Genomic DNA, 16,047 nt, shown 5'->3' on the forward strand with positions numbered 1-16,047 from the left:
GGTAACGGGGTGCACCGTACAGCCTCCCCGGTGACTCGGTACCGGGGTGCATTGCTCACCCCTCTGGGGTCGGGTGTACCGCGCCAGCTTCTCCTGGGCGGGGGGACCCGCTTACCGGAGCGCGCACCGGGCACCCCCTCGGGCCGGTTGTACCGTGACACCCCTCGGGTCGGGTGACCGGGTACGGGGATGTACCGGGATGTACCGGGATGCCCCGCGATGCACCGGGATGCACCGCGATGCACCAGGATGCACCGGGATGTACCGGGATGCCCCGGGATGCACCGCGATGCACCAGGATGCACCGGGATGTACCGGGATGTACCGGGATGCCCCGGGATGCACCGGGATGCCCCGGGATGCACCGGCAGGTACCGGGATGTACCGGGATGCACCGGGATGTACCGGGATGCCCCGTGCCCGCGGGGGGGGTGGAGCCAGACCCCCGGGAGGGGGGGGGGGGGAACGGACGCACGCGCACCGCCCGCGCCGCTTACGCAACGCGCTCGCGCCGCTCTACGTGCGCGGCCGCGTGGCGCCGCCGCGCGCACGCGCCCTTCTTCCTCCTCCTCCTCCTCCTCCTCCTGCTCCTCCTGCCGCTGCTGCTGCCGCTGGTGCCGCCGCCTCCCCCCGCTCTGCCCCCCCCACCCCCCCCACCCTCCCCGCTCCCCCCGCCCCGCACCGGCCGCCTCGTGCCGGGAGCGCGCGCGCGCGCCCCCGCCCCTCCCTCCTCCTCCTCCTCCTCCGCCGCCGCCGCCGCCGCCGCCGCTCGCCGTGTCGGTGCCGCGGCCGCCGCCTCCGCCGGCAGGAAAGCCTCCCCTCTCCCGCCCCCCCCCCCCTTCCCCGCCCCGCCGCGGGGGGGCGCAGCCCCGCACCCCCCCCCGCTCCCCCGCCCGCCGCCCCGCCATGCCGGAGAAGCGGCCCTTCGAGCGGCTGCCCGCCGATGTGTCCCCCGTCAACTACGGGCTCTGCCTCAAGCCCGACCTCATCGACTTCACCTTCGAGGGCAAGCTGGAGGCCGCCGTGCAGGTAGGGCCCGGCCCCTCCGCCTCGCCCCGCACCCCCCCCCCCCCCCAAAAAAAAAACACAACCCCCCGCCGGCTCCTCGGGGGACCCTGCCCTCAGCCCCTGCCCCCGCCGCGGGCCTGGAGGGAGCCCCCCGGGGCCGGCTTCCCCCTTTCCCTCCCTCAGCCGGGGCCTGAGGGAGCCCCTTCCCCGCGGGGGTCCGCTCCCCACCTTCCCCCTTCCCCGCGGCCTCCCTGCCCCGCGCTGGGCCCCGCGGCGGGGCCGGGCAGGTGCAGGGAGGCTGCTCGGAGCTGCTCCCCCCCCCTTCCCCGCGGTCTCCGCCCTCCCTTTCCATTCAGCCTAGACACAGAGATGTCTATAAATCCACACACACCCCCCCCCCCCCCCCGGCCAGGTCGGGGAAGGGGAGAGCGCGGCCCGCGGGCCCCGCCCGGCCCCGCTGCGGCCCCCGGGAGCGGCCTGGGAAGGGCCGGGGGCCTCGTCCCGCCGCCGCGGGCCCCGAGCAGCCCCCTCCAGCCTGCCCCGGCTCCTGCTCCCGCTGCCCGAGCCGACCCCTCCGGCCAAGATCCGTGTGCGGGTCAGACGTGGAGCCGCGGGGATCCCGCTGGCCGCTCTCCCCGGCTTCCCCCTCTTCTTGTTTCCAGCCTTCCCAGCGTGCTGCTTTTATCTCTCTCCAGCCATTCAGACGGCTCGGGATTTTGCTGGAAAGGCGAACCAGCGCAGGGTGCAGTGACAGGAGAGCTCCCCCGGCGCGGCCCGGGGAGCTGGTGGGCCTCGCTGGGGTGAAAAGCTGGAAGGGGGTGAAGCGAGAGGCCGGGTCCGCAGTGGGAAGGGGCGTCCAGAGCTGAAAACGCCTGCTGCGAGGCAGGAGCTTCCCCCTGCTCCTGCTTCAGAGCCGGAATGTTTGCTGAAAGCCCTGAAGTCTCATAGTCATTCTCAGGCTGCCGTGCCAAGATTTCCTCAATGTGCTTTCCTGTCTTTGCTGGTGCAATGGTTCGAAATAGATGCTGAACCGTCACTGGAGGCTCCTGAGCACGGGATGAGTGTCTGGAGAGCTCGGATGTGTTAGAAGGAAATTTTTTAAGCATTGGGATGTGTACAGATTTCAGTGTTGGCCTGGAGAGGTGCCCCTTAGAACCTTGCTGTGAAGTGGGGCAGCACTGGGGGGGTAAAGCTGCTGCACCCGAGGCACAGGGACAGAGAGAGCCGTGCTGGTGTCTGTGGAAGTTGGGGAGGGCAAAGGCTGTGGGTGATAGTGAGTCTTGTGACTTTTGGGACCTGGAGGAAGGCGAGCAGAGATGAGTAAGTTTGTGTCATGTGGAAGAAATACTGAAAATGTAAATGGCCTGGCTGATCCTGTTCTAGCTCAGGTCCTCGGGCTGCTCTTCTCAGTTTGATGGTGCCTGGGTGGAAATGCTGGCCTGAGAAATTCCCAGTCTCTTTCGTCTTAATCCCAGCCACCTATTCCTGTCTTTGCACCCAAGTTGCTGCTCCTCACTCCTGTTACAGCTGTGGGGCTGTGCTGTAAATGGGATCACTGAAATCATCCAGGTTAAAAATAACACTCGGGGGGAGGGGGAGTCGTGGCTTTTTAAGCCAGCATTGCTGCTGAGGAGCCAGTAGTACTGAACAGCAGCCTTGGAAAGTTAGTGTAAATCCAGGAATAATGAGGAATTGGAGGCTTCTTGTGGAGATGGTTAGCAGGTTGGCAGTTTTTAGTCCTGTTGAGATATGTTTAGTATTGGTTGCTCTTCAGGGGATTGCTCAATGGGTTCCTGGAGCAATGGATACCACCTGACAATGCAAAATCCTGGACTTTCCTACCAGCATGAGTTAAGAAAGAACACTCACCTGACGAGTTCAAGGTTGTAAAAAAACTTGCCCACATCATGGTGAGCTGTTCTGGTGTTCCCACTGTAGAAAGAATTTAAAAAATACAGGGTGAGGTTTTAAAAACACATCTACAGAATATTTATTTATTTTAAAAGAACTTTTCACAACCACAGGCCAAAGAATCGTGAGGCCACAGCCCCCAGCTGTGTGAAAGTGAGTGCAGGAGAGGGGCAGGAAGGTGTGTGGGGTTAGTGTTCACCTGCTGGTCTGGAGGCAGAAATGTGGAGAAGTTTGCTGTGGCAAACCAGGTAGTGGTTTTTATAACCAATAAAGAATAATTATCGGTCTCCCTGCCCCATTCCAATATGGTAATGGTTGGACATGTGATAATCTACAGCAAGTGCTCAAACCAGTCATGCTTCCTGACCTGCAGGGTGAGCACTGAAACTCTTTGACACCAGAATCAATCATGATTAATTACAGAATTAGGAAGATGTTTCGTTATGTACATCAAAAGTGTTTTCCTTTCTTATTTTGCATCTTCAGTAGCAAACTGGGGTTACCGAAGGCTGTGATACTGAGTCAAGGTATTACAAGTAAACACTTGATCAGCCAGTTTGTGCCTCTCACTTTGCAGCCATTAAATAGGATTTGGCAGCTCTCTGTAGAATTTTGGTGAAGTCTTTCAACTTGAGCACCAAGCCCTAAAGAAATGTTAAATAACCTTCCAGCCTGGGCTTTGGGGCAGTACACGTGTGCTGGCTTTTGCACGTACACAGAGCTTAACAAAACATTTTGTCTTTATGCCACAATAATAAATGTTACAGTTCTATGGCTCCTTCAGCTGAGCTTCAGAGGATAAAGCCCTTTGTGATTCAGAAGATAAGGCTGTGGCTTCAGTGTCAGCAGTAGCCAGGTTGATTTCAGAGCCTTAAAAATAAATAGTGTTTGTAGTTTATTGTTCTAGTTTTCAGGTTAGGCATTTGGCCCTCTGTCTAGTGTTTGTCTCTTGGTGGTTTAATTTCTTAGCCTTTTGAAGCTCTGCTTGTTAAGTATCTGGTAACCTATTTAAGTTTTGTCCAGTCATTCAAGATTTTTAAATAATACAAATTGTGGTGATATTAATGCTTTGGAAGCCTGTAGAATTGTGTAACAATGACATAAACTGACACTGTATAATGGCCATTTATCACAGTTGAAAACCCCCAAATCCTTAAGGGTTCCTTGTGAAATAGTTCATTTATCACAACTAGGGCAGAACATGGTTGTGGGAGAATCAGATTCTGTGTGTCAGTGGCAGATCTGGAGCAGAATCAGAGTTGCCTGCTCACAGTCCTGTGATCACTGTCAGCTCTGTCATCTTTTAGCATTTTAAACTGTTGCTTTGTTGGGTGTGTGAGGATGTTTCTGAATGAGCACAATTAAGATTGTTGTGTTTTTGGTGGTTTTTTTTGTGGAAATAGTTCATCTGTTAGCTTGAGATTTAATCATTCTCACCCTGACACTCAGGGTCTGGTTATCAGGGCTGTGCACTGCTGTTGCTCAGTGTCTAGGTCAACTTTTTTCCATTCTGCTTTGGACACCTGGGAGGCTGACTCCAGGGCTGGGACAAAGAGGGGATGGGTGGCCCTCCTGTTCCAACTCCAGGGGCCACACCAGTCACCAGCAACAGAAACAAACCTCTGGCTCCCAAAGTTCAACCAACATTTGTTTTAAGCTGCCAAATGGAAGTTCTTAACACTGGGTCATGGCTCCAAACAATCACCTGTCCAGTGCAGAACTTCAGAGAGGTGTGTGCTTGTCTCCTAACTTCCTGGTATTTCCTTCTGGATTAACTCCCTCCTTTGGAGGGTGGTGATTCATGTATTTCCTTGCAGCCGACAGTCAGGTGTTTCTTGGTTGCAAAGCAACCTATCTGTAAAGAATTTACAACCTGAGTAGATGGCTCTTTTAAATATTTCCCAGCCCCTTGAATATATCTTAAGGATAGTCTGTTATATTTAGCAATGTTTAACCTCTATCTCTTGCTTTTTATAGGTTAATTGTGCAGTATCTGCTGGACCGAGGAATAAGTAGTCTTTTGGTCCTGCTTGCATGCCAGTTAAAGATTAATTCTGACACTCTTGCATGTAAAACTTGAAAAATTAAGTTGAATGGGTGTAGTATTTGTGGGCAGTATCCTTTTTTTGAAGGGATTGGTCTAGTATGAATACCCAGTCAGGTTATCCAGCATTGTAGCTTAAATTAGATCTGGAGTGTTTAGGCTACCATGTTGAGTGTTTGAGTCTGGTGCTTCAAAGAAAGGACTTCAGGGCTCTGTGGACCCTGATGCCACCAGCTTCAGAACTAGGAATGTCTTTGCTCTCCTCCCCACAGAAAGGCCTCTTTCAAGCTCTGTAATTCATCAGGCTAAGATGGTTGCATTGATCAGAGTTACAAAGGGATTTACTTGTCTGGGTGGATTTGACACTTCTGAAGTGTGTGTGACCCCTACAGATGAGTGTAGCTGGATGCTCTTTGGAATGAAGGGAATTTTTCCAGTGGGCCTATTAGTCATGGCACTGGTAATTTTACTTTTTGGCTACCAGAATTTGCTCAAGATACAGATTAATAGAAAGCTTTATTCCTTTTCTTATTGAAGTTTTGAATTCTTGAAAAGATAGATCCTGCAACACAACTGAGGTAATTTTAGTTGCCTATTTTTAGTGAGTAAAATGCTAAAAACATACATGCTTGTTACAATGCTGCATTTAGAAAAGGACTCTGAAGCTGAGTGACAAGATTTTAATAAGCTAGTCTTATAAATGGCTCTAGAAAATTAGTTTTAACTATGGAAGATGTCTTTTGGTGCACCTAATCCTGTATTTTGGGTAGGCTGGCATTCTACTGAAGCCACTCAGCTTGAGTGAAAAGGTTTTTCCATCAAGCCATTTCCTGCTCTGATAACCAGTGAAAACCAAAAGCTTTACAGCATCTTCCAGTCCTGAGCCAAATAATTAGCCTTTTTAGCTCTCTTCTTTTGTCAAATAGTGTTGCCTTGGAAAACTTTTGGAGGGAACTTAAGCTGTTCTCTCCTCATGGGTGAGATTTTCCTTCCCAGAAGCAAAGCCTGACCACAAAGGTGGCTGTGAAGAGGTTGGGAAGGTTCTTGACATAGTGGAAACCTCTTAAAGGTCTGCAGCTTGATTGCAGGGCAGACCTGCTCGTGGTATCTGTGTCTGGCTCATCTCAGTAGGTTTTTGAATTCTGATTCATTTTTCTAGAGTTTCATCAGAAGGACCAGGTTGAACATTTTGAAACATTCCTTCATTCCAGATGCTGGTCTTGGTTCATCTGCTGCTTTGAAGTGTCAGCCCCTGTGGCAAAGCTGCTTTCATTGTGGGCATTTGTAGCTTGCTCTTGCCTTGATTAGCCTCTTCTCATTGAAGAGTAAATTGATTATGTTACAGAGCAAGGGGAGCAGAGTGACAGTTTGTAATTGTTTAGACCTTATGCAGCAAGATGCTTTTTTGCCTTTTGCATGATTGCATCCATGAAAAGCACTGCATGGGCAGAGGATCTGCCTTCTGAAACATCGTGTTTGCAGAGAGGCAGAAGCAGTTTCAAGACACCACTTACAGTAAAACACATTCATTCATCTTCATGATACATGGTGTCTGCAAGCAGCAGGTTCTTGTGAGGTAGAACGGTCGTAAGTGAAGTGTGCTGAGTGGTTCAGAGTTTTGGTTTTGTTCTTACAAGTGTGTCTGTGTTTCATTATTTTTAGTGGATCAGAGGGAGGAGGCTCTCATGCTGCAGCCTGTGTGCCAACACGAAAACTTCCCCCCCAACACCTAATTAAATTATGAGAGTCTCAGAAGTGTGCTGTGAGGACACTGTCAGTGTTCATTTCTGCACCTGAATTTTGCCCTTCGTTTTACAGGAGTTGGAGGGTAAACAGTTCTTGGGCTGCTGGTTCACTCAGTCCCTTTAAATGTTCTCTAGCATGTCCCACTCTTGTAAAACTGGCTTGATACTTGTAGGAGGTAAGAAAAAATGTAAAAATAGGTCATTGCCTTTCTAAGGAGCCTCTGAGGTTGTCTCTGTGTAAACCTAAAACTTATTTTGCAGGCACAGGGCTACACTGAAAATTCTCCTGTCCTCAGAAGAGGTTGTTTTTTAACGATCAAGCCTATTGTTAAACCCAGCATTGTCTGCAATTTGGACAGCTCTTTAGGCATCTTGAATTCTTAATCCATAGAGATTTGGATTTGTAGATTGAATAAAGGTCTCAACGAGACATTTATAAAAAGCTTTTCTCACTCTGATTTTTCTGTGTTTTAGAAGACCTTGAAAAACCCCAAACCCTGGTACCGTGAGGGAAACTGTTGGGCTTTGATCTTAGGTTTTTAGAAGTGTTTTAATCCTTTTGTTTCATGCACGGAAAATTGGGGAAAAAAAGTGGATTTCAGATGGTAAATCTGTATGAGAAGCATCAAATAATTTGCTCCCCTTATGCTCTGCAGGAGTGTTGGTTTTTAGAATTAGGTTCAGTTTTTTAGGTAACATGGTTTTGGTTTTATTACCATAAAGAGGCAACATGGTGAAAGCTGCTCAGCTCCTCTGCACTGCTCTGTACCACAGGCTGCAGTGGGGTGGCTGACAAGGAGGATTTGGGAAGATTCCCTGATAGTTACATTTGTCAAGAAGTACAAGCCCTTATGTAATATTAATTATACAAAGAGTTCTGTTAATTGGAATAAGCCATGGACGTTTGCTTCAGAACAAAGTTAGTGGCTGAGCTTAGGAAGAAAGGCCTGAGTTAGGTTTGCCTGGTCTTAACCATCCACTCTGGGGGTTTCCTAGGAGCACCTGGCTCCTCTGAACCCTTTGGTTCACAGATGATTAGACCAGATGGACCATCTTTGTGATGTGGGTGTGTCTATTAAGTTATGGATTTGAATTTCTTAAGCCTCTCTTATCTAGAGTAGAATTTGGTTTTTATGTACACAATGACTCGGGAACCATTTCTCAGGGAGCGCAGGTAAAACAGATCAAGCCTGAGTATCTGCTTCTGTTTACTCATCTGGTGTAGATATCAGCTCCTTTATGGCAGAGTGGTCAGTGTCTGCTTCTACTCTGAAACTTCAGAGCTCATTATTTTGCCTTTACTGGTAATAAAGCCTTTCCCCTCGGAGGTGTGCTGGGTGGACTGGTGTGCATGTGCAGAGCCCCTTACTGGGCTTGCTCCAGAGGCAAAGGGACCCATAAGAACCCCTTCCTATCCCAGAGGTCCAATTGGTTTCTGCTGTGTGTTCAAACACAGATAGGTGTTAATATGGCATTTTCATGCTATAATAGTTAAAAGTCGAGGAAGGAATGTCAGTCCTTATGCTTTAAGAAACTTTGTGGCCAGGGTAGGAAGTAGTTCCTTCATGCATACATCAAACTCTAGTTGGCTGTTACAGAAATTCCTGCACCTTTATTTAAATAACTGGCCTTGTCTATTGCTAGAAACTGTACTCTGGACTAGCAGGATTTCCAGCTCGATCCAGTGTGATGATTCTAGTGGTTTCAGCCATAACTTTCTAAATAATGCCTAGTTTAATTCCCAAATATTTTCCCCCTTTGTAATTAATTGATATTTAATTTGAATTCCTCTGTATTCAATCTCTTGCATCCAAACAGAAAGCTGGCACAGTGTGACAGTTGATTACTACGCTGGGAGCTGGCCACTTGTTAAATAAAGCAAAGAGTGTGTAGCCAAGAGCTGGCAGGAGGAAAGCTTTCAGGAAAATGTAAAGGCAAATTTCTTGGCAGATGTTTTTAACCTAAGAAGTTCTTACTGTCCACAGTTCAGACCATGGCCCTGTAGGTTGTGTTTGTGATCATCTCCAAGATGTAAGTTTGTGTTCAAAGGCTTTTGCTGTCATCTCCAAAAGGAAGCTTGAAGGCTCTCTATCTATTTTTATTGGTCTTGGATTCCCAGGCACATACAAGGGCCCCATTGTCAAGCTTTCATACCAATTTTTAACAGGCAGTTCATTCCCTTAAATAATTTACAGTCTTGATAAGTAGGCCTGCATGGCTTGAACATGATTCAAGTAGCATGTTCCAGAACAAAGGAGAGCAGGCAGGGGGATGGATTTTTCTTTCTTACCACCCTTAAGTACTAAATTCTATTCCAAACACTTGATGATGGAGGGGTTTCCAGATGAAAGGGCAGTGGGAATGCTTAGCTAAGGGAGCTCAGGGGAGCAGGGAACACCGTTTCTTCCTGATACTCATAACATTTATCTTTCAGGTGAAACAGGCGACCAACCAAATTGTGATGAACTGTGCTGACATTGACATTATCACAGCTTCCTATGCGCCTGAAGGAGATGAAGGTAGGGTTGCTTTTTTTGCTGGAGTGTTTATGTCTTAATCCTTTTCATTTCTGACACGAGGTGCTGCTGCCAACAGTTAACAACCCTGATTGCAAAATCACATGATAGTTTGATAAGCTAATCTACTCCTAGAAGCACAAAATTAATTGTCCAAGCTTTGTTCTCTTCTCATCACTACCCATTGCATTATGTTGAAAAAAGGTTACCTCTTGCTTCTGTGAAATCTACATTCTGCTCCATCCTGCCTGGGTGTTGTAGGAAAAGATGTTTGACTGGTTTTACATTAATATTTATCTTCATAATGGATAACTGTGTAAGAACGTGATCTGCACCTATGGATTTGGCAACACTGATAACATCTGTGAGAAGGGCTTATCTAAGGAATGCATCAGTAATGGCCTGGAGTGGGAAACTCTCGTTGGGAAAGATTTGGAAAAATACAGAGACACTTAATTAGCAGGATATTCCGAGTGTAGAACAACATGGAAAAAGGAGGTAATGGTTGGGATCCAGCTCAGTGAAAGCCTGGAAGCTACTGGAGAAACGGAGGAAGCAGTGCCTGTTTGTAATGCACAATTAGAGTAGCTGACATCTCCCCCAATTATGTTTTGAGGAGATTTAGCAGACACAAAGAAAAGTTTTAGCAATTGAAGCATGAACTGATTAAGGTGTGGAAAACAAGCTCCTTGAGACAGAGTGATGGTCTAACATGTGCAAAGCCTTTCTGGTGTTCTCGTGGAAATGTCACGTTCAGTAGTGATTTGGTCCACTGTGTGCACTGGTTCTTGTGTCCTTCAGAAGACAAAAGGCTCTGGGAGCTTCTCCTTCTAGGAGGGAAATTCCACTGTGGTGTCATTGTTAAAACCGAGGCTGTGAACTGAAGGCATGGTCTTGGTGATGGGCAGGAGAAAGGTGTTCCCTGAGTGGGTTTAAACTTCTCTAGTGTGCTTATGCAGCAGCTGGAGAGTGGGGCTGTGCTTGAACTCCTAAAGAAAAGAAATCCTGGTTTTCCAGGTTGGGTTTGGTGGGGACAACTTCAGTTCTTGTAGTGACATTATCCCATGGCTAATTTGTATGTGACAAGTGGGATGCCTGTACCATCTTTCCATTTAAATTGGAATAAAGTCTCTCTGCAGCCAAGTCAGGAAAATTTGAATGTATTCTCTTTGTGGTTTTCAGAGATTATTCCACTCCTAGGGGTCTATTTTTCTGTTCTTTAACAGTGTTACACTCTCCTTATAACTTTCAAGTAGCTGCTTGTAACTTTGAAATGCTACTATTATAGAGCTTAACGGCGACTTAAAATCAAGAACACTGAAGTGAGTTTCTGTGGCTTCAACTCTTTCATTCTGATTTTTTAGATAGCCTTGAACGTGGCACTCTGGACACAAGAGTTCTCTCACAGCCCTCTGGCTGCAGCACAGGCACTCACCTAAACTGCTGTATCATAGATACTTGAGGTGCAGAATTGTTGCCTGTTGACTATAATTATACTCAGGCTTCACGGGGTTAAAACATATCTTTCAGTTTGGGAAACTGCCAACTAGTGTAATGGCTTTGGAGGTAAAATTGCATGAAATTGGCCGACTATTTGCTGGCACCTGTTGTTACAGATCAAGTCAGTCTTACTAATGCTTCTATTGTGCACAGCTCTGGGATGGTAATTGTATAACTGGTCTCACAACCAGTGTATAAAATATAGTCCAACCAACAGAAATATCAGCCAGATCATTTGGATTTGGTTCCTTAGATGAGCCTTGCACCAACTGCCTATAAAGTCTGTGTGAAAATGGGTGAGAAGTTGATGTTTTCTCCTTTAAAGGCTCGAGTGAAGAATTGGTGCCTCTTTTAGTTCTGTACCTCAGTAGGGAAGAATTTGTCTCACGCTTGTCTGTAAATGTGAGACAAAAGATAATTGGTCACTTATCTTCTGTCAAGTGTGGTTCTGGTCTGCAAAGTTGCTGTGTGAAAAAGAGGCCTAGTTGAACAGATACCTTGTCCTTGTTTGTGGAGGTGATCTGTTGGGTTTTGTGCAGAATAAAGTATTATTTTGCTCATAATTTGTGTTAGTCTTGAGCACCTATTGCACTGTGGCTGTACAGCAGAAATCGTAGCTGGAACTTTGGGCTGTGCTTTCCCTCCCCTCCTCTTCACTCTTCTGGAGATGGATAGAGCAGAGGGTAGAACTTGATCTTTGGAATTTTAATGCAGATTTGCAGGGAAATCAGATTATTGCCCAATATTTGACAGGAAGCTGAGGGAGGATCTCTGAAGCTTTAAAGTCAAAGTAAAAAATGTTGCTGCGTAATCCACCGATGAGTGATAGTGAATAATAAACCAGCAGAGATTGATTGCATGGTACTTTGAAGTAGAAAAATTCTGTTTCATCCTGAAACGAGAGCAGAGATTGTAACTGGGGGTTGTGGATTTGGCATCTGTGCCAGGTACATGGTCACGGAACAAAGCTACTCAAGGGATGGAGTTTCCCATTCCTGAAGTTAGGACTGGCTCCTCCCCCTAATGAGCAGTTGAGTTTGTTTTTTCCTCAAGGCAGTTTTTCACATTTGTAGCCAAATGTTGACAGTGCAGCCTGAGCCTTTAGGTGCACGTGTCCTGCACTGCCAAGTGGTTGGCTTTGCTCAGATAAATCAAGAACTGAAAAGCCATTTCTAAGCAAGTTAGTTTTTAATTTAGATTTTAAGCGATTGAGTTTTGTACTTACTGAATGCTAAGTAGGCTGATCTTCCCGTGGATCTCTCTTTTAAGGAGCTGTGAAATTGTGATGGAGTCATAATCAGTGAATTATATTGTTTTTAACTTGGAAAGCTTCTCAGATCTAAAGCAGCTTCTTAAATCTAGAGATGCTTGGAGGGTAGTAGTTGGCAATTTTTCTCAGAAAATGACAAGCAACTGTAGTGATGTTTGTTCAGCAGAAATAACCAAGTGAACTTTGATCTGTACTTCAACCTCCAAAAGGTTCTAAGGCCAGAACTCAGTATTTTGGTCTTTTCTTTCCTAGCATGGAAGGGAGGTGCTTGGATGCTAGTGAAAGATGCTGGTGACACCTCAGCTGATGTTTAAAACCAGTAACTAAAGATTCCTAGTGTTTATAAAAAGCTTTGCAATGTCACCCAAATTTATCTGGGTGTTGCTTTCCCTTGCCTGGGAGCACGGTGGTCCCATGATGATCTGGAGTCATGCTGCTGTGGAAAGGGACAGTGACACTTGTCCCCACTCCCTCCCTTCCCTCGGCATTCCTGTGTGTGCTGTAGAGCAGCCATGTGATCAGGAAACTGCACTGGCTGAAAACTGCCTCTGCGAGGGGAAAAAAGCAGCTTGGAGACAGATCATCTTCCTGGTCCTGGGGATTGTGTGTGGCTGCCAGTGGAAGGGAGGGAATGGGAACGTGCAGCGGGAGCCAGGTGGGGGAAATGAGACTGCTCTCTGCCTGTGGCTTGGCAAATCTAGCCTGCTAGTTGTGAGACCATTCTTTGTTGTAGAAAAAGCTCATCTTCATCCCTTCTTCTGCAGAGGACTTGATGTGACTGAATTTTTCATGGTAGGTTTTTAAGGAGGCCTGGGCTGCGTTGGCGTGAGCAGTTTGGGAGTGTCTGATTCCCAGTAATGCTTCTAATTTTGAAGGATTTTACAACCACTGGGTTGAAACACATGAAAAGGTGTGAAAGGGCTTGAAAGCATGAAGTATTCCTGGGAATCTCATTGGCACAAGTCTAGTGGCTAATGCTGGCAGAGGACAGTGTGTGCTCTGTCGACAAGCAGATGTTTTAAGCTAAATTTGCAGACAGAGTAGCAGAGTGCACACAGTCACTGCAGCTCAGTTGATGAATGCAAGTTCATTAAGCCACTGTACCTTAATTGCCTGTGACTTCTCTGTGCCGTGGAACGAGGGCTGCTTGAAAAAATTCCATCTCTTGCATTTGGCTTCGTCTTCACTTGGAAATACGTGCACATTTGACATTGCTTAAAACCTTTGTCTGAGTTCCAAGTTTCTAAGCATGTCATGCAGAAATGGGGATCATTAATTGATGTATCCATCTGGTCAGTAGTGCAGTTTCAGGAAGTGCTCTGTGGAAGGACTGCCACTGATTTATAATGCTACTGTAAAAGTTGATCTGCAGTGCTCTGAGTTTGGGAGGGTTGCTAGATCCGATTTTTATGCAGATTTTTTTCCCCAACGCCATGGAGAGCTAGCAGCTTTTCATTTTCTCATGCCACTTGGTCCAGACTGTGTACTAATGTGCTAGTGATTAACTTGCAACCTTGCAGTGCCAAACTCTCCAAAGTTAGGAGGCTGCCAAAATTGTGTTGTTCTCTTCAGGAGCTTTTGTATTCAACACTGGTAGGAATTCAGACAGCCTTTTACTGCAATTACATCTTTGTTATAAGCAGTTCCCTTAAACTCTTAGCAAAAAGTATTGTTGATGGTTTTCCGTGGTTCTTTTGCTCTGGATTAAATTACTGGCAGTGAATAGTTAGTTTAAAAAAAAAAAAAAATTAGTTTGAATTTTTCATTTATATTTTGCATTTTAGAGATTGATATTTAAGCTGCTTTGAGAATTAAAATAATAAATTGTTGGAGTCGGGCATGGAGGGGACACTCTTCTAGAGACCAACTCCTCCGTGAGTGAACCTGGTGGGAAACTGTTCCCTTCTGTCCCAGATGTGCTCTTGCTGTTGCTTGTGTTCATCAGAGGCTGGTTGCCCTGGCAAGGGGCAGCCCTGGGGTATCACAAGACTCTCCCCCAGTGCAGATTGTGATCAGGGTGTTCGGGGGGTGCTCAGCTCCGGGGTGGCTGCTGCCTGCCTGCTGCAACCGCGGCTTGTTTAAACATTGTTTCTGACCTTAGGGGATTGGAACTACAGCTGTAAACTTAAGGTTAAGAAGCTCTTTGAAACAAGGTTGCTTTCTGCAATGTGTATAATGTGCCTGCCCAGGCTGCTGCGGGGGGAAAATCCGACCATGAAGGTCTTCACCTTCCTTTAGCCCCAGGAATGTTTACCTGGGTCTTTCCTGTGACTTTCCTAGTACAGGTTAAAAAGGTTATAAAGTAGCAGAGCTACAGATTCAGCTACACTTAGGAGGACTTTACAGTTGGGAGAGGAGGAGAGGGAAACTCGATCTCCATTGTCAGCTTTTGGCAGAAGATCTGCATAACAGGCATTCTTCTGTATTTCTCAGTTTCAGTAGGTTAGAACTATGATCCTGAAGTCATGGTATTGTTTGTCTTCCATATCAGATTGTTTCCATTAGGAGCTGTAAAAAGATACAAATGTTTTTCGTTTGCTGTGGTCATTTTAAAACACAGGGAGGGGGGAGTGTTTCTGCATTTTTGTCCTGATCTTTATCAGGCATTTCTCAGGTTTTCATCTAACCTCTGACCACAGGCTGACAGCTCAGCATCTGCAGGCTGTCCAGCAGCAGGGCTCCTCCCAGGCAGCCCCACATCAGTTTCTGACAGGTATTCAGCCTCATCCTTCCCTCTGACCGAGGTCACCAACGTGCTATCTCAGAACAGGAGGTTTGTTGTCTGGTTGGACTCTGAAGATAGGCAGGGTCAAAATTCATCAGATCTGAGTGATGCAGTCAGCTCCACTCCCCATGCCTGGGAAGCCCACTTTTATAGAATCATAGACTGGTTTGGGTTGGAAGGGACCATAAAGACCATCAGGTTCCAACCTCCCACCAGCCCAGGCTGCACAAGCCTCATCCAACCTGCCCTTCAACACCTCCAGGGAGGGGGCAGCCACAGCTTCCCTGGGCAACCTGTTCCAGTGCCTTCCTACCCTCATGGTGAAGAATTTGTCCTGATGTCCAACCTAAATCTCCCCTCTTTCAGTTTCAAACCATTACCCCTTGTCCTCTCACTGCCCTCTCTGGTGAAAAGCCTAGCCACGTGAGCCTTTTGGGCTTGTGTGTTGTATGTTAGTGTTCCCTTAATATCTTCTCCGCAACTCTCTCTCATGTCTCTTTCTCTGCCTCAATGTTCCACAGTTCTAAGAAGAGAAGTGAAACCTTTACTTTTTGTTGCTCGTTGCCCAACACTTACTGGCATTTTGATGTCCTTGGCATGTATTCTGTTTAAGTGCTCTATCTCACCCCTCTTACAGTTGATTTTAAAAATCTCGAAACTCCTCAGCACAGACTAGTAGTCTAAAGTTCTTCTACTTGGTCCTGTATGTATTTTTTTTTTCTTAAATTTGTTTCTGTACTCCATTCTTTTTACAAGTAAAATTGTAAGCATTTATGTATTATGTACCCGAGCATGGTGGTTAACTCTGATTAAGTGCTGAGCAGAGCTCTCTGAAACCAGTAGTTAAGACTAATGCATTCATGCAGTTCCTGCATTGCTCTTCTCTGTGAGCAGAGGTTGGTATTAACTCTGACTTAAGGCTGAAATAATAATATTCCAGTATAAATAGCACTTGACATTTTATAGAACATAAAAACATGTTTCCTGTTACTTTTGTCACATATGGAACAACTTAGCTGAACATGTTGAATGTGCTTGGGCTGCCTCTGAAACTGAACACCTGGGGTTTTGTAGTGATACTTGAGCATGGAAAACAGGTCGTTCTCTAAATTAAATTGTTGTTTCTAACAAGCTTTGTCATTCAGAATTCCTTGTAGTGAGGAGGTTGGTGTAGTGTTACGTTTTTCTTTAAAGATGTTTACCTCTCTGTATCCCAGCACTTCCCACTTTTCTGTCCTTTTTTTCCACGACTATCCACTTAAGGAGAAAACTGGAGCTATTCACTGGATCTTTCTTTCTAGGTCAACTCTGAAAGTACCTGAAAAGGT

At 46.7% G+C, this 16,047-nt stretch overlaps 1 protein-coding gene across 1 annotated transcript in view; it reads left to right on the plus strand.

Moving 5' to 3' along the window:
* Positions 1 to 858: 858 nt before the first annotated feature.
* The window catches only part of NPEPPS (aminopeptidase puromycin sensitive), a 38,586-nt gene continuing 23,397 nt past the window's right edge, over positions 859 to 16,047 (plus strand). The window contains exons 1-2 of the mRNA XM_051640318.1: positions 859 to 1,029; positions 9,143 to 9,227. Coding sequence (XP_051496278.1) covers positions 907 to 1,029; positions 9,143 to 9,227 — 208 coding nt within the window. The 5' untranslated portion in view covers positions 859 to 906. The remainder of the gene's footprint in view (positions 1,030 to 9,142; positions 9,228 to 16,047) is intronic.

The sequence above is a fragment of the Apus apus genome, chromosome 25 (genome assembly GCF_020740795.1).
Source record: "Apus apus isolate bApuApu2 chromosome 25, bApuApu2.pri.cur, whole genome shotgun sequence".
Lineage (NCBI taxonomy): Eukaryota > Metazoa > Chordata > Aves > Apodiformes > Apodidae > Apus > Apus apus.